Source organism: Vidua macroura, chromosome 4 (genome assembly GCF_024509145.1).
Source record: "Vidua macroura isolate BioBank_ID:100142 chromosome 4, ASM2450914v1, whole genome shotgun sequence".
Classification (NCBI taxonomy): Eukaryota; Metazoa; Chordata; class Aves; order Passeriformes; family Viduidae; genus Vidua; species Vidua macroura.
This window is the reverse complement of record NC_071574.1, coordinates 51,638,494-51,661,572: the sequence shown is the minus strand read 5'-3', so window position 1 is coordinate 51,661,572 and position 23,079 is coordinate 51,638,494. Positions and strand designations below refer to the sequence as shown.

General features: G+C 36.5%; 1 protein-coding gene across 4 annotated transcripts; it reads right to left on the bottom strand.

Moving 5' to 3' along the window:
* Window positions 1-183: 183 nt before the first annotated feature.
* Window positions 184-23,053, bottom strand: RELL1 (RELT like 1). 4 transcript variants are annotated; one of them, XM_053976469.1, is made up of 9 exons: window positions 22,924-23,008; window positions 17,274-17,394; window positions 16,453-16,502; window positions 12,688-12,924; window positions 10,882-10,953; window positions 9,589-9,646; window positions 6,756-6,995; window positions 5,957-6,139; window positions 184-2,677 (listed from the first exon to the last, which is right to left on the bottom strand). In XM_053976469.1, the coding sequence occupies exons 4-8, from the start codon at window positions 12,875-12,877 to the stop codon at window positions 5,959-5,961; spliced, it is 741 nt and encodes a 246-aa protein (XP_053832444.1). In that variant the 5' UTR covers window positions 12,878-12,924; window positions 16,453-16,502; window positions 17,274-17,394; window positions 22,924-23,008; the 3' UTR covers window positions 184-2,677; window positions 5,957-5,958. The 4 variants fall into 4 exon arrangements, with proteins under 4 accessions (XP_053832444.1, XP_053832445.1, XP_053832443.1 ...); XM_053976470.1 differs by lacking the exon at window positions 16,453-16,502; XM_053976468.1 differs by lacking the exons at window positions 16,453-16,502; window positions 17,274-17,394 and having other exon boundaries at window positions 5,953-6,139; window positions 22,924-23,053.
* Window positions 23,054-23,079: the final 26 nt, after the last annotated feature.

Below are 23,079 nucleotides of genomic sequence, written 5' to 3'. Positions count from 1 at the left end.
TTTGCAATTGTCCTTTCTGAAGAAAATCAAACTGCTCTGAAGTACATCATACTATAACCAAACCTTCTCACTATCTCCATAAACAAAAACTTAAAGAGGCAAAAAGATTGCATTTTACATTTAGATGGTGCAAAAATTAAATTTCACTCAGTGGTTGAAGGCTTAAGGAAGTCAGAAGCAAGCTTAAGAATCAATATTTTTTATTTACTGCTTGGTAGTATAAAAGTTGTATATAAACTATTTTGTTAAAAATACATTTGATAAGCAAATTTAAGAAAAGCAGAGTAATATGGCAATACGCATACCCCTACAAAATAGCAGTGTAGTGTTAAAGGCAATGAAACAGGCACAGTTTCTAAATCCTCTCTTACTTAGGTAGCAATGCATAAATTCAATTCTTGCACATATCAGATCTTATAATACCTTACATGATTACTTTGTACAGGTAAACAATATTTTACATATCCAACATCTTTCCTTCCCTTCTATTCTACGCATTTTCAATGGAATCAAAATAGAAACTACTTTTAAAATAAGTAAAAAAAAAATACATATTACTGTTTAAACTTTCTTCAATCCTTTTGTCATTTATTCACCATACTAACACATCATGTATCAAAATACAATACCAAGACAAACTGCCCTTTTTTTAGAAAAAGCTTTGTGGACAGTCTGTAACGCTGTATCTTCTTTCTGAAAATTATTTGAAAACTGCTGCTTTCTCCAATGCTCCCTTCTTCCAGTAACACTTTATAGTCATAGCTATCAATCTCTTGGAAACTGAAAGCTTATTACTACAACCAATACTAATTAAATCTTCTAGAAATGTTCCTCACACAAATAATCATGTGAAGCTTAATGTGTGCCTGTAAGATGAGGTTGGTGTTTATGTTGTACTTAAATATTGAAGAGATTTCACAAGCTGATTTTAAATTTATGGGAGCAGGGAACAGTGCTAAACACTGAAGTTAGAGTCCCAGCCAAACAGTTATTTTGGGTTCTCAAGGACAGACAATTATCTCTAAAAATATCCATATTGAAAAGAGCAATAAAACATTTACTATTTTCAAAGTTTGGGTGGGCAGTGGTGGGTTTTTTGGCAAATATAGCATCGCGGAAAAATACATATTGATAGGACCAGTCGGGATCTTGTGGATACACACAGGAGAAGACCATCAGCAGCACATACTTGCAGCAAGAGTGAAAAAACTTGATGTTTCCTGACAAGACATGGGAGTAACTAATACACAAGCAGGAAGAGTAATTTTGTACACACTGATTGTTAACACTGCATACATAAATCAATGAAAAACCACAATTCTCAGATATGAAGGAGGAACACAATTTAGAGCTGTTGTATTAAAAAGATTGAAGGTATCAATTTAAAATAAATCCATTTCAAAAACATACACTGATTTTCCTTGAGTTCATAAAGCAGATTAAGTTATAGTTCTCAAAATATAGTGCAATCTCTACTAAAAAGCATTACATTAGAGCTTACATTCTTAGGCACTCAGAACAAATGATATAATTTTCTATTACATAGAAAAGTTTGCTGAAGTATTACAGAGATTTCTCTCCCCAGAACAAGTAACAGGACAAAGCTGAGATCATAAGTAGATACAGAAAATTAATATCACAATATCATGGTACTTTTAGCATTAAGTCACACTTAAAATATAAAAGGACTAACATTGGCTTAAGATTTTATTGCCAATGAATACAACTACCCTCAGTCCAATAAAGCCACTCTGAAGCACTTTAGTATACATTCCATAAATTTTTTAATGCCCAATATTCCATATCCTTATCTAAGGCTTGAAATATGTTGCCTTAACTTAATAAGGAACCTGTGGGTAAGAACAACAAAAAAAGAAAAGCAAAACTATTAGGCATTCTTCAAATATGAGTGAGCAGTTACAAGAAAACAGGAGAACACATGGCCTTGAGGAAAGTAACCTCACCAAGAGCTCATCCAACTGCATACAAAAAGATGCTCTTCAGTCTATGTCAAGTAGTAAGGGAGAGGTATGGGTCTGGGGAACAACAATTTAATTTAACATCTGCATATAACTGAACCAGTCTCTACTTTGAGGTACCCTGCACAGAGTTTGAGGGCTTATGTAGTAAAGGCACACATGCAGATTTGGCTGACATAATCATGTATGTTTTACTTGGCTACAAGCAGTTAGATTAAAAGAATATTTCATATTTCAAAGGCTGGCTTTTACCTTCAGCAAACACTTGTCAATTTTGGAGCGGGCAAAACAGGAGAAGAAAAGTCCAGATGGACCACTGGGGTGAATGCAGTTTATCCATGAGGTAATTGTATTACTCTTAATATTGAGCTGGTAAATGCTTGTCTAAGTTAAAAAAAAAAAAGTTTAAGACTTGATAAAGCTTTTACCTTTCCTGTCCAAAAACTTGTACGTATGTTTTCTTTCCAAGATGAAGCCATTCATTATGATGTCCACACAGCTCAACAGTATTTAAGTGTCTAAATCTCACTATTTTACTGGTCAAAAACCATTAAGTGTTTAACCTTGCAGGAATGACATCACAGAACTTGTAAAATGCTACATTGCCATAAATACATTCCCTTAAATAGTATGCATCTCTTGGGAGTTTTCAGTTTTCTCCAAAGTGCTTGCAGACAATCTTCTTCTAAAAGGTCCACCTGTAAGAGAAGAAAACAATTCTAAAAATAAACCTAAATAGCAAAATTAGTTTTAGGATGGACACACCAATGAAAAAGTTAGCAGGTGCACTGAAATGGAAAAAAACCCCACAGTTGCATGAAGTAATTGCCATGCATTCCAAGTTTAGCATGTGAAATCATAAAGAGGAACTAAAAATTGAGCTAGTACTCTTGAAATGCATGGACAAACTGACAAATCACATCAGTGTTAAGCACTACAAATGGAAAATGTTACATAGCTTCAGTGTACCAGTACCAGTTTCTGTTTACCCAGTAGATGAGTTCAACTCAATGTCCAAGAGCTCAACTCAAAGTTTTGACTTCAATTATCAGCTGTGTAGCTACTACTCATTTTATGTGCCATTAAGCATATTTGAAATAAAATTAACTGATGAAATGGAGTCTGCTGAGAGCATGGACCTTGAAGACACAGAGAAGACATGCTACAACTTTCAGTGATGCAGCCAGCAAGACACTAGATAAGCTGAAACACTGTAGAGGTCACTTCAGAACATATCAGTTTAGGGGGAAAAAAACCCTGGACTTGAGAGTAGCAGTGAATGCAGGCAATCAGCAATGCTACTTCATTCTGGTACTGTCCAACTCAGGAATTCCACCTCATACAGGAACTCTCACTAACAGGGGCTAAAGTCAGCCACAAATCTACTGCCTCTGAATGACTGAAAAACCTCTTCTGGAACCAGTTAAACACACATTTAAGTCTGCCTTCTTCCTGAAGATCTGAGTCAAATTCCCCCAAACTATAATCTTTAATCATAAATGTATTGACTAGAGGCACAAAATGCTGTTTTATTTATTCAGTTTCAGTAAATTGGGCTACAATAATTTATTAGAAGTCCAAAATAAGTAGCTGAATTAAAGGTGTAACTACTACCTGTTTACACATGCACAGCTTCTTGTGACAATAGACAAAAACTGATCTAGAACCATGCTAGGGAACAGCATCATACCCTTTTACAAGCAAGATCTGTTTATTTTTTGTAGTGCAAATCAACCAGACCTCGCTAGTTTCCCAGACGATTTACAAAATAGCTCTGTTGGACTAGAGAGACCATCAAAATATTCTGCTGAACCATTTCTTTGCTATTAGAGCATTTGTTTTCGTAAGAGGCAAAACTTTAATCCTAAGGGGCGGTTTTACAATAAAAAGCTGCCATAGATGGACAATTTTTTTATAGTTTTACTATTGTATCTCTCTAGAGAATAGTTTATTTTTAAATTAAAGTAGTAATGGTTTAAATTTATAGAACTTTTAGGTAATTACAGGGAACAGCTTTTCTATTTAGGAGAGGAAAGAACAAATTAGACAGAAAACTGGATTACAAAACATTTTGAGTGATTTCAAAATGATGGGGTTTTTTTATTCAAAGTGCACTGAAATTTATTTTCATATATGCCCTATTCTTTCTATTTCTCATGCTTAAAGAGAAGATAACTAGCTTGCCTTTAAGTAGAAAACTCATATTATGAACAATCTGATGAGATTTCTGTATCTCCCACTAGAGATACAGAAAAGAAATAAAAATAGTCACAGAACTAACAAAACAATTAGATGGGCATGGAAATGCCCATCTAGTGAAGGAAGATGTTATCTCCTATTCCATTTAGCTAATATTGATTTTTAAAAAGGGAAGAAATAGAAACCACATCAACATAAAAAAACCTTAAACACAAGGACATAATTCTGAATCAGAAAATAAGAGTACTGTTTGCCTTTCACTGATATCTGTAGATCCTGCACAGATTTCAGTGCAACAGTGAAACAGCAGCTACTAGGCACCTCTGATTTGCCAAAATGTGCTACAGATCAAAAAGCGAAACACTGGCATAGACAAGTCTGGTCTTATAAATGTCCAGCAATAAAGATGCTTATTCCAATTTCTTAATTTTTGAAACCTGAGCTCCGCTTCCTTGCAATTTAGCCTATCACTGTCTTCTTATTTACTGTGAAAAAAAAAATTACCTCATTACCCTCCATAACATTTTTATTATTTGGAAGCATACTACATATCCAGGTCTCTCTTCCTCTACAACAATGTTTCAAAAAACCTGGGTATAACTTAGTGATGAGGCATAGAGGCCAGACAACTACATTCTGCTTAGTTCAACAATCGAACTTGTGCTGCCAGTAAGGGCTGGGAGGAAGTATCCCACTGCATACCAGCTCTCTACTTTAACCCTTTAAGATACTCAAGGGCATTTGAGTCTTGTTGCTTTTCTAAACAGACCCAATTTTCTCTTGTGCATTTCCCTCTTCCATTTGAGGTTACCAATAGTTTGACGCAACATTATTTTATCCCCTCTCTCTGCATACAGAGAGTTTGGCACTGTGCACTTTCTTCACTTTCTTCAAGTCCAGTAACTTTACTATGTTACCCCAGAACCCTTCTTCCTCAAGGGTCAAGTCTGAATTTTGAATCACATTTGTTTAAAATCACCTTTCCCCTTCATATTATCCATAAGCATATCATCAAATAGAGGCAAACCATATTAACTTCCAGGATTTTTTCCCCCCAACATTCTAAACTGTGAAAAAAAACCCACAATGCGGATTGCATTTCAAAACCATGCTAGGCATGTTTTTCACATGCTCAATAGAGTAACTCAAGCAATTTACTGAAGTTTAATGACTCACAAGAAAACCCCAAACGCCAGGCTTAGTTAGATCCCTGTGAGATCAGCAGTTTCATGTGATTCCATTGCTATTAGTCAAAGCTCCACAGATCTATCAGAGAAGTATCTAGTAAGCAATCATCTTATACAAGCATGCAGTACAAAGCAGCAAGCATAAGAAAGCAGCTGTAGTTATTGAATAACTGTAGTTATTCCAGTGATACAAGCGTCATCATAACTTGTTTGTTTTGGACAATAAGCACATTGCCACTAAATCTGAGCCACTGCCAAAATTTGTTTATTGCCAAAAAATTAATACGCAGACATTTTATCTGTTGGACTAGTGATGCCACACCCACAAAAGTTATTTCAACATCTACTCTAATTACAAAGTCTGAATAAACAATTAGATAAGAATTCGGCAGATAAAAATAGCCTTTCCTAATTTACCATTAACTGAGTGACCACATGTAATTTTTGCAGACTTGTGTAGAGAATTTTGAAATTGAAAGATGAGTTTTCACACAGAACTGACACATTTTCAACTGTACTGATTACCTTCACATATTTCACAACTTAACACTTTCAGTATGAGTTCCAAACATTCAAATGTGTGATACCTGCCTTCACTCTGAGCTTCTCCTCTCTTGCATTTCCTGTTTTGCAGGCGTGGCAGGCGCTTCGCTCACATCCTGTTTCGCAGGCGTGGCAGGCATCTCACCATTGACACTCTCCACGCCACTAACAGACATCAAGCTTTTCCTCTCTTTGGAGTTTGATTTGTGATCCACTTTTGTGACTCGAAATCTGAGGTGAGCAAAAGAAAGTGCACTTGTATTTCCCAGAGATGAGTTAGATCATTCTCAGGAGCAACAGCATAGGCAGAAACAAATTTCCAGGTCCCAAGAACAAGATGTCAGAGCAGACACCTACATGGATGCTGCTTCACTTCAGAGCATCTTCCTGCTGAATCACACTTTCTTGTGTTTTGAAGCAGAATCCACAGATTGCATACCACTTCTTAGAACAGTAATTTTCAAAGACAACTACAATCTAAGGTAGGCTTTAAAAATAACAAAGAGAATGAAGCAGTTTCTATAGCCTCACACTTACTTGAGAAATAACAAATTTAGAAACAGAGACGTTTATTAGTGTGCAATTCTTGTTTCTTTTTAGCCTGTATCAAATGAGCAAGAGCCTTAAATTTATACCCACAGTATATCTCCATCTTTTTACATAGTTCTCAAAAAAAAATAAAATCACATTTACTTCTTCCAGAAATAACTTCAGTCTAATAGTAACAGGGTCGTTAAAAAAAAAATCACTGACCTTATAAACAGAGCAGAATCAGTGGATATCTGATCCAACCCTGGCCACTGTAGCATTCTAAGAGAAGTATACAACAAAATGACCTAAGCCTTACCTTCCCACAGAAAGGACTGTAACTTCTCCAATACGACTTCTTCTGTTCTCTTTAGATTTTTGAGCTGGCTTTATAAGGTGCCATCGTTTATGACTACAGCGAGTACAAACATCCTTTTCCACCACTCCTCCAACAGTATGAAAGTGATGGGCTTTGCAGCTGTGTCTGAACGGAACAACACCTGGTGACAATGGAGTCCCTGGACTCATTGGACTCTCAGGAGAGGTAGGAGATAATGGGCTGTAGGAAGAAGAAATAAAGAAAATTTTATGTTTACTATAAAATACTATTTCTTAAAAAGGAAAAAGTATTAAATCCAACCTTCAGTTATGTCTAGTGAATAACTAGTTTTTACAGGAAACATTTATTTGTGAGGATGTCTGGCTTACAGTTTCCTCCAATACTGTATTCTTGCAATTAGAATCACTTTCACAAACTAATTCAGCTGCAGTCATGTGGTTAAGGTAACTAACACAGAAGACAATTAAGAGGGGGGAAAAATCAGCCCAAATAGAAGAGAACAGGTTACATGAACTTATACTGATGAAGACATTTAATAAGCTGATTACACTCACAAAAAAACTACCTTGGAAAACTATAGAAAGTATTTCAGAATTGTTGCAGGATCTCAAGGAACTCTGAGAAGAAGAGCACAGTCCCACAATATTGAAAGGAGGCAAAACTAAAATGTGTACCACAATGACAAGAGGAGACAACATCATTCAGTTTCAAGGGAAAAAAATAAAATGTTAAGTACCTAGAAAGAAAAAGCAGTACAACTTCCAAAAGGCATTTGAGATTAACTAATCAAATCAATCTGATTTTCCTTAAAAACAGAAAAAACAAACAGCACAGATAGAAACCAGTTGTACTTTTTTGGGACTTTAGCATTAATTTTAACACAGTCTTGTAACACAGCAGGTCAGAGATCATGAAAGGTGAAATAACTGTAGAGTAAGGCAGCACACCTTGTAAAAAAGATTAAAAACACATACAGAAAGTAGTATCTGGAAGTTGCTGTGAAACTGCAAAGACATTCTAAATGTGGTTTTTTTGGTCCTTTAGTGCTTTAAATTCAGTGCTTTAAATAATTCACTGGGTAACAGAATAGAAGAATAGCTAAAGTACCCATAGACTTTGGGTCACCCATAGAAACTGTAGAGATCAAAATAAGAAATCAGAATGATGAGAAGAGAACATGCATACAAAAGACACACATACACAAATCTTACTAAAAATACTGGATGTATTGCAGTAAGGACAACACAAATTCTTAGTGTTTTAGCAGAAAGTCTTTACCTAAACCTAGACTAAAAAGCAACAACACAGATGACCATTCTTCAGAAAAAGAGGATCATGAGCTGAACATGAATCATTAACAATGTTCTTGCTTAAAAAGGACAAAACACTGGAAATAACAGAAGTATAACTTGTGAACCTAAATTTACATTACTCAGCATTAATCATGCCAGATCTGATCCTATCATGCAGGTTTAGAAATGTTGCTTCAAGAAATACAAACAAACTGCAGAGACTCCAAAGGGGAACAGAAAGAACAAATTAAAGAAGTAAAACATGCCAGAGAAGACTGGGAGTTACTTGGATGCTTATTTTCAAAATAAAAATATTGACAAGAAATATTTATTTGGTCTCCAAATATGTAATAAAATGCTATTAAAGAAAATAAAAGTAGCTCAATATCTGAAGCAAAGACAGAACTAATGGCTTCAAGTGAGAGATGTGTAGATTTTACTCAGCCATAACTATTTCTATAATTAGGAAGTTTCATAGTGCACTGAACTTGCAAAGAAATACAGAGGATTTCTACTTGACTAAAAAAGCTTCAGGAATATCTGTCAGAATCTGTAAGAGCAGTCATTTCCCCTCTTATTTACTCTTCGTATTTTAATTCACCACTGAAACTATAGTCTAAAATGCCCAAGGTAACACATTACACATGCCTATGCAAAAAATTCAAATAAATATCTCTACAGAACCATAGACATTTAAGAATATCTATACTTGAGAAGAAATCCCTTTAGAAATTCAAGTTTGTTTCAATAACCAAGCCTCTCACCATTAGAATAGGTGTTTAATGGTTGTATACTTGACTCTTTATTTTGCTGAAACTATATACTCCTACTTCTTTTATAGGTGACACAATAGTACTTGAACTTCCATCTCCTCTGCCTTGAATATGAACACAAGGTTATATACGAAGAGTATTGAGAATCTAGATATAGCTAAAAGTACTCATGTACAGATACAAGCACTTTTACACATATGATGCATCTACAAGGTTTTTTACACATACAATGCACCTAAGGCAGAGATGCTTTCTCTACATAATTATCTGAACAGGTGTGCAGTGAAAAATCTTAAGAGGTAGGTCAATCAATGTCTATTATCAAAATTACAAAGAAAAAAGTAAACCAAAAGCAGAGACAGAAAAAGATGTCTTGTAAGTTAGCACCTATACAAATGAAATGAGTGCTGTTCTGCTCTGAAGCCACAGTGGCTTTGGACTAAGCCACCTGGTACTTAACTTCACCCCAAAGTAAAACAGTATTTGCAGCATCTATAAATCTTTAGCCCAAAATGCAGTAAAACTGTATCATGCACCTAGAACACATAACCAGAAAAGCCAGTCACTAACCCAGGGTATATGTTAAAATTTAAGGACTCAAACACAACAGAAAATCAAAGTATTATCCTCTTAGCTGGTAACTCAAGCAAGCAATGTAGTCTTAGAACTGTTCAGGAAACAAAGTCCTTTGAAAACATATGCTTTTAGTTGCCTCAGGAAACATGCATTAAAATGAGGAGTAATTACCTTTCAGGTTCAAAGACACTGCTATCTGCTACCATGGCCTTTAACACATCAGCATTTGCTGCAATGAGAATAAACAGAACTCTTCAAAAGTGAACGGTTCTAACTTTAGAAAAAAAAAAACAAAACCAAAATTAAAGTTCCTCAAAGAAATTTCATTTAAAAGAAAGATGATTGCATTACGTATCTCCAAAAAAATCACAAAAGAAAACTGCAGAGAAAAAAGCCAATATAATTCTATGGGTAATCTTAACATAAACTACTAAAATTGCAGTTCATATTGCACTCAAAGCTCTATCCCAATGCAAGCCATGAAACGCAGCCATCTACACAAAATTCTTGAACAAGATCTCTGAATCACCTCACACATTTAACCGAACTTCCGATTAAAAACATCAATTTAAGAGAGCCCTACAAAATGCAAATTCATTATCAGCCAAGAACTATTAATTGCTCACTTCCTATCAAAAAACATGACTTACCTAATACCAATCTCAAGGAAAAATACACAAGCTCAAAGCACTAATAGTCTAAAAAAAACCCAAACAACAAAACCGAAAAATCCCCACATGCAAACCCAAAACCATTGCTTTTCCAGAGGACTAGTTTTCATTCAGAGGTAACTCAAAGCCAGTTCAATGGTAAGAACTCTGATTTATACAAATGTAAAATCAAAAGGCTCTTGTCCTATAAAAACATCCAGTCTCCTAAACATTCCTTCCTACGTTCTGAACTAACCAAGCATACCATGGGGTGCTTAACCATGATTTTGTTTTCTCAGCCACATCTTCCTCTTTATCTTTTACTTTGCACACACATGCAGATAACATTTACAGAATTCAACATTAGTGCTCTATACCCAATTGTCTCAGTTATGCACAAGCCTCTCATCAGACAAGAGCTGCAATAATCACTTCAGGACAAGAAGTTTGATCTAGTCAAAACATAAAACTTCCACAGGCTGTAAACACTGCCACTAAGAAAGCAACATTGAGCTTTTGCTTCACAAACAAAGCAAAAGCCTGAACGAAAAAGGCCCAAATACCTAAACAGTTAAAATATTTGTAAATGCATGACCTGAATTTACCATACAAAACAATTTTCAAGTAAGCAAGAAAATTCCCTATTGTCCTTGAAGTTACTGCCTTGTAAAGACAATTTCAAGGAGCTAAGAATAAACAAACTGGTTATTAAATGAAAGCACATAAACATACCATACATAAGACCATGTGAAAAACATATTTGTTATAGAACACCATCACAAGGGCTGCTAACTTCAATGGCACAATACTATACCTTCATTTTTCATGATGTAGTTAACAATTTGTCCCACAGTGTCACTATTCTCATGTATAGTTTCATTCATTTCTGTGCAAAGAAATAAATATTTGTCAGTATCTTGGCCTTATGAATCAAGAACTGAACTATTTTAAAAATAAATAATGATTAAAAAGTCACAACCAAAACAGAACACACACCAAAAGAAACTTCACTTTTAAAAAGAGGCAAGATGTGTTGCCACTATGGAGGGAAAGCTTAGGTAAGATTTTATCATACGAATAAAGTAAAAACTATGAACACAGGTTTATCATCTGTACATTAGCCCAAATAAATTCAGCTACGAATTAATTAAGCTCAGTGTTTTCACAAACATACTTCAAAATTCCTTCTCTAGCTAGTAAGGAGGAGACAAATAAGAGAGCAGTATTTCTAATCCTAACAACAGGGAGGGGAAAAAAAAAAAAAAAAAAAAAAAAAAAGTTAAACTGTCTCAAATCACTATCCTAAAACAGGTACTATGAGCTTTTAGTATGAGGGGGATTCAATTTAAGATTTTCACCACATTTACAAGGACATGACAAATGATTAATTAAAAAAAAAAAACCTGACAACTTTTGAAAGAGAATGCATCCACTAACAATATTAAAAGCTCCCCTAGAATAATCTGCAAAGACTGAAGAAGATCAATTGCGGAACTAAGACAATGAAGAGGCAAAGCTGTGCCCTTCCCTAATAACTGTTATAATGCTTTATTTAAAAAAATGGGGTTGAGGCAAGTTTGATAGACTAAATTCCTCTGTTATGCAGTAAATTAGGGACTTCCTGACCTCTGTGCCCACGCTTCATCTTAATACCTGCAACTTTGCAATGTAACTTAGAGGGCAGCTCCTTCCTGCCACTGAGACAAAGGGGATGTCCCCGTTTCGCTACCACTCCCCTGTTCCAGTCAGGGAAACAAACAGAACAGATAGCTCCACTCACTGCACAGCTGCCCCAGGCAGTTAATGCTTAAGAACACACTGACACATCATTACTGCACCACATGGGTCTACCCTTACCACAGAGCCACTGTAATCTGCACTCATTATGAACCTACTGAAAAAAATTAACTGGGAGAAAGGAAGAAGAGTATTTACAAGTGACTTTTGTTCTTACTTACATTTTACAAATGCTATACCATGTTACTATAGGCCTTCCCACCTAGTAACACCCTTTTTTTTCCCCAAGTAAGAATAGATGGGAATAAGGAACAATAAAAACAAGGGCACAAATGAACAAACGTTAGGATAAAAACAAAGGCATCTTTAAGGAAAAAAATTATAAGCAGCATTACATAAAACAGAATAAAGATATTCAGTCCAAAGGCTTGGTTTTATAAAGAGCAGGAAGAAGAGAATGACAGCACAACAGGAACAAATTAAGATTGCAAAACATAAAACTAAGACTTTAGGCTTTAAATGGAAGCTTTTTGCCACTTCTCACCTAGCACTATGTACACCAATACTTTGTTGTTAACAGCATGTAGAATGGAGAAAAATGATCTGGTGACTCCATCTGTGGAGCTGCAAACAAATATAGGGATACTCTGATCCCTCTGTAAGCTTTTACTTAATGTTAGTAGACTTGCATGGGAAAAGCGGAAGACGCCTGGATTTGACTGGCAGAGATCAAATCCCAAGTGACGTGTCTTAACAAAAATATTGTTCTTAATACTGCTTTGATGTCAAATATAGACACAGAAATGACAGAAGTCTCACAGTAAATTATTTCATACTAGTAGCAATGTACAGAAACAGGAATTTGTTTATTAGACTTGATTACCTATTTTTTCATCAATTTTTTCTTCTTCTAGTTCTTCAGCTTCTGTTGTACAACGGTATCCTTTTTTCTTAAGGATATGGCAGATAAGGATCCCCAAGAGACCCATGATGAAGAAAACAGGAACCAAAGCAAAGGCAATATACTCTAGGTGTTCAGCCTTGCCATCATTGCCATCCATTTTAGTTGTCATAGTTGTCTGTAAGCCATGGCTTGACAAAACCCACGGAACCTCTCCATCTATGTAAATCAATAAACAAATGTATCACTATACACTGTAAACCACTCGAAAGAATTCAGAAAATTACAAGCATGACCACATTCCCACAGTACCTTCTGCAATGATGAGGAAAACACATACTCTACTGGCTGAGAACTTACACCAGAAACAGCAGATATTCCCTCTTCATCAAACAGTTACAAACATCTAACATCCAAAAAGCCTGTGTGATGTTTCTTCAATATAACAGTGAAGAACCAACCATATTGTAGCCTGACAGGCTTGTTATCTCAAATAGAGGGCCCACATATTTCACAGAAGAATAACACTACCATTGCTCCTTGTTCACATCAGCGAGGAAAATGCTATACCATTCCTCCAGTCCAAAGTTCATGCAAAATTACCAAGAAAACATGGATCCTTCCCTAATATGAGAGTAAATACAGGATTTAATATTGACCCTAGAAAAATTATCAGGTTTGAAAGAAATAGCCTTGATTTTTATTTTTGACAGTGGGAATTCTCAAAAGAAAGAGCATCCACCCCCTACTCATCAGAATAAGGTGGGCTCATTTTTTGTTTGTCTGAGATCTGGAAATCATTTGGTATTTAAACCTGAAACAGGACATGAAGGAATTCTTTTTGCTTGCAAAGAATTTAAGCTGAAGCACTGTCACACACTATATCCACAATTAAGCACTTTTGTTTGATTTAAATTCTGAATTTCACAGATGTAAACTATGTTATAAAGTGGGATTCTTATCTATCAAAAGTACAGAATATTTACTTTAGAAGGGACACTTGAAGTTCATCAGTCTAAATGCTGCCAAAAGCAGCACTGATTAGATCAGGTTTTGCAGGTGAGCTCCATTCAGATGATGAACGTTCCACATTTCTGGACAATCACTTCAATATTAACACACTTTTAGGTCCAATATACACAAAGAAACTAAAACCACAGTACCTTCTCCCATATCAAAGTATAAAAAGTTCAACAGCTCAGATAAATCCAAAATTACATGTTGCATACTTCAAAACCTTTGCAAACCCTTCCTTAGAGCTTATACACATTACCCACCTCATATAATAAAGGCTTAAACATTATTATCCCCAACCTGCATTTCTACCTTCTATTCTTCTCCTCCACTCCAGCTGAAAACAATTTTTTTTTGAGTAGGAAATAATGACTACCAGGAAGTGTTTCATTTTTATCCATCTATTTCAAGATATTTCCTATCTACTTGTATTGAAATGGACAAGGAAATTCACAATTGTTCCATTCATCAAACTGGCTGAAGAATAGGAGAGTCAGTAGAAAACCATTTACATGACAGGGACACTTTCCAACACAAATGTCTAGAATAATAATCCTTTCCTTTCCTTTCAAAAAAAAAAAAAAAAAAAAAAAAAAAAAAAAAAAAAAAAGGAAGCCTCTAAAAATTTGCAGAAGGAGCGTTATTCCACAGACAGAAAGAGAAGTTTGATATTTATCCTAGTTTTCTTTATTCCTCTAGCAACAGTAAACCTTTAATTTTAAAATATTTCTGAATTTTTCACAACAGTCTTGAATTGTCAGTTGGGTAGTATGCAATACATAAGACTTGGTCAAAGTGAAAACAATGAAAATTATTTGAAATAACAACTGATATACCTCAATTAGCAACAAAAAAAAAAAGATGTATTAAGCATTTTGCTAAAATAATTTCCTAGGAAATAGTAGAAATGCAGAAAAATTGAAAGAAGTGCAAACAAATTACTGAACAGATCTCAAAACAAAATGTTAAAGCAGAATCTCAGGATATTTGCTTTGGACAAAACCAGATGGTCTAGTTTGTTCTCAAAACCAAAAGAGAAAGCTATTCACTTTTAAGAGGCCAGCAATCCTACAGATGAATATACGCAGAATTTACCAACACGTAACCTTCAGAAGCTTTAACATATGCCTGAGTAGGACAATTGAAACGTATCCACAATTCAACACTTTAAGGTTGCAGCTGTTTTATACTGCAAGGAAACAAAAGACAGGAAAGGGCAAAGGATGTAATCACGTAACTGAGAAAACTGATCTTACATGCAATTTACTTGCAGTCTAAGAATTTATAATTCATGCTTTAATATACCAAAATATAATTTCTTTTTTTTTTTTTTTCTAACTCTACAGGTAGCAACAGCCACAAAGTACCCCAGTTAATCAACAAAAGTAGTTTCATTTACTAGGCAGGAGAAAAGCCATCACACCAGAGAAGTATTACCTGTATGACTACAACATCTCAGAATCTAGCAAATCCAACTGAAACAGTATACATCACAAGCTCTTAAGGGTATTAATAAATAAGCACCTTTCATGTTCAAATATAAGACAACAACAGGCAGATACTTTGGATTTTGTTGCACTGTACTGATTCTAAGAAAGAATGAGAAACACCTTCCTACTATCAACATCCACTTGCTTGTCAAACTATTTTGTGGAAGGGTCATAAAATTTATTCAACTCAACTTTCTGGGTTTTCTGCCTCTCTTTGTGGCAAGAGTGGCATGGACTGCTCAAAGTAATATCTATTTTCTCCATAACCATGGCAGGCAATTCCCACCAAACCTAGAGAGCAAGGGGGCCTTTTAACATGGCTAGCGGTCCATGCCTCAGGCTTTCCAAGTCACAGTTCACTGCAATTCCTCCAGATCCAAAGTGGCTTCAGGAGGTCCTTTCCCATTCAGTTCTCTGGTACCCCACTCACTGTGCTCCTGACAGACTGTAATCCTGAAAACAGTTTTAAACTGGATTACTGAGATAACCAGGTTTCAAGAAACAAGGCCACAAAAAGTCTTTAGTTTTTAAGCAGTCATTTTACTGAATCAGTATAGCCTGAGGTTTGGCAAACTCCTCTGTTAAGACAATCCACTGACTGAGTATGCTGAAGTGGGGAAAAACAATGAGCAAGGATAGACAAGTACATCTAGAACAAACATCCCAGAGTAATTGTAGTAACATGGAGCCAGAGGTTCAGAAGTATGTTCAAAAGAAAAGGGCAGTAGCATTAATTACGTGCAGAAAAAATTTAAATGTGAGGGCAGTGTTCAAGGCCAGGTTGAATAAGGCCTTGAGCAGTCTGGTCTAGTGGGAGGTGGTTAAAGGAGGGCTGGGACTGAATGATCTTTAAGGTCCCCTCCAATCCTCAGTACTCTTATTATTCTATTAAAAAAAAGTATAATGTCCAACATAATTATTTTTAAATCATCAACTTGAAATCCTGTCAGCTTGACACGGCCACTGAAAACATAGATCCAATTTAACACCATCAACACCCTCCAAAAGAGCAAATTGTGCCTATACTTCCTCCAAAAGGAGAATTGTGCCTATACTGGCACTTTTTTTACTGACAGAAGAATGTTGAAAAAAATTTAATTTATCAACTGAATACTCTGTAACATAGATTAGTCTATTAATAGGGTTAAGGTTTACAGAGGTTTTGAACTATGAAGGAAAACATACTTAGAAGTATTTTTTTCATTTAAAAATTCATTAAATTAATATGGATACTTCAACATACCAGATTATTTACATAGGCCTATGTGACTTTCTTTGGTTGTAATTAGATACCTAAAAATTCAACAAGAAACAAACATTACTAGTAAAACATTGTATCAATAACATTTCTATAAAAACATGTTCTTTACACAAAGTCCAGAAACTGCTTGATGCCATTCATCTTTTGTTCAGACACAAAAATTCATGAAAAGCAAAGCAAAAATATCCTAGAAGAAATTAACTTAGCTGAATCAAGTACTTGGTGCTGTGCAACCTTACAAGCAGAGCAAAACACACAGCTTTCATTATCAAACACCCTACACAGTCTGCCCTCAAACCCTCAGCAATTATGCCATAATGCAAAGCCAAGCCTTGAGGACCTAAACGAGCAGTACATTTTACATCTCAAGTCACAGCTACATCATTCATTGTACATTCCCTATTCCCTTTCCCCAGAGGCACATTATGCTTCTATCAGACTGCTGACAGTTCACCTCAGTCTCGTGATGCATGATGGTGCTTCTCAGTGGTTTTAATCAGGCCATAGCAATCTTCCTTGACTTGAGACAATTCATAAAAGAACTGATTTGTTTCAGTGCTTTGCTGTCCTGGCATTTTTATACAGCAGTCATTGTTTACCAGTCCACATATGAAACTTACTTGAAGATGTGATCTAAATGAAATTATTTAGAAGCGATATTCAGCACCCTTAGTGATGCTTAAGCTGTAAAAAAATAAATTGCACTCATGCTACTAATTCAGATCCCATGTACTCATTTGCTTAAAAATTAATATATACCAAGTACTGAAGTTGAACATTGCCTGCTCTTACTTCATCCTTACCTAAGATGCAAAATATAAAGATAGTCAACCTCAGACAAGTCTTTTGGTTCTAATCACTGTTACTCAGATACAAAGGTAGTGTTCTTCCACCTCAGCAATTGCTCAAGACAAATTACAGCACCTTCAGGAAACAGAATATAAGAGGAAAAATGTTAGCAGATAAGTGGAAAAATATTTCATGTTTCATTAAATTGCTATTTTTACATGATATAGACAAATTTTTCGTAAAGCACATAAGAAATTTCTAGAAATATTTAATCTTAATCCTATCTTGCCTAAAGTACAACTCAGATTCTTGAAAAACAAATCCTTTTAATAACCAAGATCAAAACAGTTTAGTTCTTATATTAGCAATATACAACTCAGCATTAAAATAATGTACTGTTTTTCTAAATCTCCTATACTATATCTAAGTAGGATCTACACCCATCTGATTACTTTAAGCACATTCCACTTGGTTTTGTATTGTTTAATTTAGAGAAGTGGCTCATAAACAACAATGTAATCTTCTCTCTACTCTACTGGTAAAAAATCCTACTTAGTTACTCTGGATTTTGCCCATTATGCCCATACCATTTACTTTTTATGACATGCCTTTTAAAAAGGTTTGTTTACATGTTATGAATTTGGTTATTTGAGCAATCTACCTGCTAAAAATAAGTACATATATATTCACTATCTTCTTGTCCATGAAGTTTAAGGAGTTACAGGATCATATTCCCTGCTTTTAGGCATGAAAACGAAACATAGATATTAATCTCACAATATACAAACTATTGTTGGCCTTAATGCTAATTAATATTTAAACAAATTAAATATGATCACATACAACATATTTAAGTACAACACAAATGAAATATTATGGTATAGCACATTATCTGTTCAATTATCTAAGCTAAACACAGCTGGAAAACATGCCTCAGTAGCAATATCGGCTTAGGCATTTCTCCCCCTCCTCCCCATTAACAGGCCAGTCTACCCATCTGCAGAAAAAAGGGCCATCACTTAGGGTTCAAAATAATCAGAGAGAATATCGTTTGCATGGGTGGGTTTTGGTTCTTTTTGGGGCTTTTCTGGTGCTTTGTCTTTTCCTTTCTTTTGTACCTGGATCACTCGTGGATCAATTCACCACACAGACCTACACACACTGCTGCTAAAAGCTTTGCTTAAGCCTTCTGTGGCAATGCCACAAGGAGAAATGGTGAGGCAGCCTGTGAACCCAGCTCCCCCTGCAAGAGACACCTGATGATGATACTCAGTGCTTCATCCTCTTCTGGCTCTAGAGGAAGTGTATTTTGAACTACATTAAACACTAACAACACTTCCTACCTCCAGGACAGATATCAAAGGTGGATGGATCGTAGAATGATTTGGATTGGAAAGGACTTTAAGGACTATGTAATCCCAACCCTGTCACCATTGGCTAGGACACCTTCACTAGATCAGACTGCTCCATCTGGATGTTCTTTCATTTACAGAATTCATTTTAAGCATCATTTAACGTAAAACTTCTTTCATGTTAAATTACATGCTTTTAAATTCAGGCATAAAAATAAAAACTCCTTGTTTATTAGCTCAATTTCCTAAATACACACTAAATACCTCAGTCTCAAGAATTTAAGAAACTACTTTACTTTGAAAAACCTGAGTTTTAGTGAAGTCAATTCAATGCCAGCTTGTATCTCCTAGCACATCCCCTCCTGGATATTTCCTTAAAAGAAAAGAAGTTCTAAATCAGTTGTATTCTTTCATTCAGTACCTTCAACTTACTCAGAGATACAGCATTCTATTAGAGATGCAGTAGAGGTTTTTATTATCAAATCGAATTTTTTTTAGATTCTTAATTCAGGTGCTCAGCAGGGAAATAATTTAGGTAAATCACTTAATCTGATGGCAATCATGTATTCATTTAATACATGTCTCTAATTATTTTACCAATAGTAAATTTAACAAGAATTTGATGCAACTTCAAAATAAATATACTTTTTATGAGTTATCTGATTCAAATAGTATTTATCTATTCTGGACACTACATTCAAATTGCTTTTGCAGAACTAAACAGATGAAATTACTAGCAATTTCAATCACAAGACAAAATATAACACTGCCCAAAACACACACACACACACACAAAGATAATTAGGAAACATTAGGGCTTCTCTGCCTTACTAGTCAGGTGGTAGCTACAGAAGAGAGCAGACAAACATAGAAGTCAGTAAAGAAGAGGTTAAAAAATTTATTTTCTAGAGAAAAAAAAACTCTTAAGTGAAGAAAACCTATTCCCTACCACTTGCTTTGTCTATTGTTCAAGGAAATTGTACTTCGGGGAATATGCTTAAAGTGAATAACAAAGGAAAGCCAGCTATCATCGAAGAAGAACATTCAACACATTTGTGAATTCCACTTAACTTCTAGCTTCCTTGTAGTAATCAGAACCTACAACCAGAAGTGAAATAAGCAGGAAGTGAGATGACAAAAAGGAAGCCACATGATGAAGGAACATACTGACAACTAATAACACAATGCCAACTGCCTTAGAGGTTAAGCAGGGCTGATTAAGAATTTCTGTTAAGAACAGACTTCAAAGCCTTCATCAGATTTGTCAAAAGCTGTATCTTAAGGAAATGAGCAGAAGGATCAGCCAAGTTTCCTTAAAGCTCATTCTAAATGCACCCACCTCGTGAACACCAACAGTAAGATCCAGGCAGCAAGTCTCAAGATCTGAGACACCGAACAGCATCCATGGTACCCAACATTGTGTTAACAACCATAAAACACCAAGCTTTTCAGAGTAACTCAGGCCAGAGCCTGCTAGGAGTTCTTACATTAGAGACAAAATCTCTGGCTCACCAAAGTCACTACAAAAATTCTGACTGCAGGCAAACTTTGCAGGAGGTCTGGAAAGAGAGCTTTCTACTCTGAGAGGCAAGTCTCCACCCTGACAACATCTTTACTAATGCCGATTTTTTCTGAATTACACATTCTATCAACACATTCAGTAAATTGTCTGCAGAAAGTTTTAGACTGGCTTCTTTGAAAGCCTGAGGGTAGGGTGGGGATTCAGAAAGGAGGCGCCTGCAATGTAAGGTAGGTCCTACTCACAGCAAAAAAAAATATAGCTAAAAGTATTACTGTATAATGCATATAAGACTCAACGATTTTGAGTGCTGAAATAATTGCAATAAGCATTGCAATTCCCTCACAGCCACAGAGAGCTTGTTAAGAACCAACAGGGAAGACCAAACCTAGTCAATCATAAGTCACCACACCATGAAGGCATCTGACATTATTTAGAATTCAATGAGAAAAAAAAAACAAAAAACAACAGTATATAGAGCAGTTTTGTCTTGCTGAGAAAGGGAAAAATTTAAATATAAAGGGAAGTAAGATTTAGCCTGTTCTCTGTGCAACGCAGTATGTGGTTGATAATGCTGCATTAACACAGAGACAAAAAGCTTATGGTTCACTGTTTACCAGTACTAAATTGCAGTGCTTATGGTGTAATTGCTTTGGTCACTACTTGAGCAGCATATAGCTCCCACAGCAAAAATACATAGAACTGGTGCATTACATTTGCATTTCTCTTGGAAAATTGTTCCTCAAACTTCAGTCTTCAAATACAAGACACTCTGCAAACAGCCACAGTACATTTAATAAAGCACATCTCACCAGTATGGCTGTTAAAAAGCAATGAAATAAAATCCTTCCTGGACACATCACCTATTTAGTACTATTGCATATCATTGGTTAAATTCACAAGTACAATCAGCATCTAGTGAGCAGCACTAAATCAATGCCATCAAGCACATTGTATCAATGAATTTATGCAAGCTAACAACAATCCTCACTAGTTTACAGGAGTCAAAAACCAATTTTAACCCAAACCAAAGTATCTCTTATGTGAAGAGGTACACTGTGATCTTGAGATACTGCAGATATGTTGGCAGAAAGCATTTGGAAAACTCTGAGAAGAAAATTCTTTCACAGCTTTTGCCTCTCTTGCTAGACTTAACAATTTTTAGCCTACATAAGTACAATCCTATTCACCTAGACACCTGACTAAATTGCTGCTGTAGTTATTAAATCTACAAATGCACATAGCATACCAAGAGTTCTCCACCCGCCTTCAAGTTCAATAAAGCAATCCTGAGTATAAACATTTGTACAAAGTCAGTATAAACCTACATATACACATCCTTTCATTTACTAAAACATCTGTTTACAGCCTCTTCAAGATACCACTAGTAAGTAAGCTGTGTAGTAATGACAGCATGTATAAACATGCAGTAATTCCCTGAAGTAACAGCCAAAGAGCAAACTGGTTTTTATCTGTTAACAGAAAAAAAAAAAAAAAAAAAAAAAAACAAAAAACAACAACAATACATATATATATATATATATATATATATATATAGTCATGATCAAGAAGAGAAATCCACAATTTCACTCCTCCTCATAGTTTGCATAGAAAATCTCAGGTCCTCAGATAGCAGCCACCAGGCAACATAAATCTGAAATTCAGGGTGCCTCGTGGTACTTATTTTTTTCCACTCTCCTGAAGCACCTTGCCTTCAAGTAATATACAAATACAGAAAAGGAACGCCACAAAGACAAGAAACATTTCTGGATTTATTCCTTGCTAGTAAGTAGGCCATCTTAACTGTTTCCACTAAGTTGAAAGTTTACTCTTAAACAAGCTGGTACACTGTTACTTATGTCATACTACTCAAAGGTAATACAGCTGATCAAGCTGAAAGTGGAAATGAGCATCAATTTTTAATTCAAGTGTTTGAGCATCATAGACAATGCACAAAAAAAGCGCACTTCAGACTACACAGGCAACAAATTCGGTTTCCAAGATTATTAGTAGCACAGTAGTTGTGGTTAGACATAAACAAAGAAAATGTCATTTTAAACTAACTTCCTCTGGTGACTGTATGTGTGCAAGGGCTCTTCAGAGTTCTCAAGGGTTACAGTCAACTTTTCATTTCCAAAGCCTAAACACTAAGCCAAGCTTAACTTCACAAGTGAGGATAAAACAGAAACAATGCTTTAATGCACTTCTACCTTAACAGCCATCCGAATCCAGTTAAAGTGAATCAACTACGAGGAGTTGTCAGACTCGAGCTCGTACAGCTCATTATAGTTTTTGGTTGTTGTTTTTTCTTTTTTTTTTTTTTCCACCCTCGCCACTCCTGGCCATAAGCTCCTACATCACCAGGCCGGGCTGTCGCGACAGTAAGCACCGCGCGATCGCTGAGGGCACTCGCAGCCCGCCCGAGCAGCGCCCGCCCCGAGCGCCCCCGCCGCGCTGCGCTGACAGGCGGGAGAAACTTCAGCCGCTGCCGCCGCGGAGCCTCGACCTCTTCCCAGCCCGCTCCCCCGAGCTGCCCGGGGCTAGGGCGGAGGGGGACGCGCCTCTGCCTTGCCGCTCTCCTCCCTCGTTCCCCGCGGGGACTAGAACGCCGGGGACCCCGAGGAAACCGCGTCGGGCCCCGGCAGAAGCAGCGGGCTCAGCCTAGACATCCGAGCCGTACTGCCCAGCGAGGTCACAGCCCGCGGAGCTGTACAAGGGTCGCCGGCGGGGAACGAGGGGGTCGCGAATTGAAGCGTCCCGCCGCGGTGAAGGACCGAGGCCGCAGCGACCCACCGAGAGCGGAGCTGTTGCCCAGCCCGTCAGCCATCAGGCCCAGCGATGGCGCAGTCGGCGGGGTCCCGCCGGTCGCTGCCGGAGCCATTCTCGACGCCTTGCCCGCGCTGCTGCGCGTCGGCAGCGCGGCCGCTGCCGCCCTGCCCGGCCCGGCCC

Bases quoted from the DNA above. Each gene is read 5' to 3' on its own strand.
- RELL1 (XM_053976468.1), bottom strand. From the start codon at position 23,011: ATGGCTCCGGCAGCGACCGGCGGGACCCCGCCGACTGCGCCATCGCTG. The intron at 9,647-10,881 runs GTATAGTATTGT...TTCTCATTGCAG, and splicing joins CTACATCATGAAAAATGAAG to CAAATGCTGATGTGTTAAAG. The intron at 6,140-6,755 runs GTAAGGCTTAGG...TGCTCACCTCAG, and splicing joins ACAGTCCTTTCTGTGGGAAG to ATTTCGAGTCACAAAAGTGG.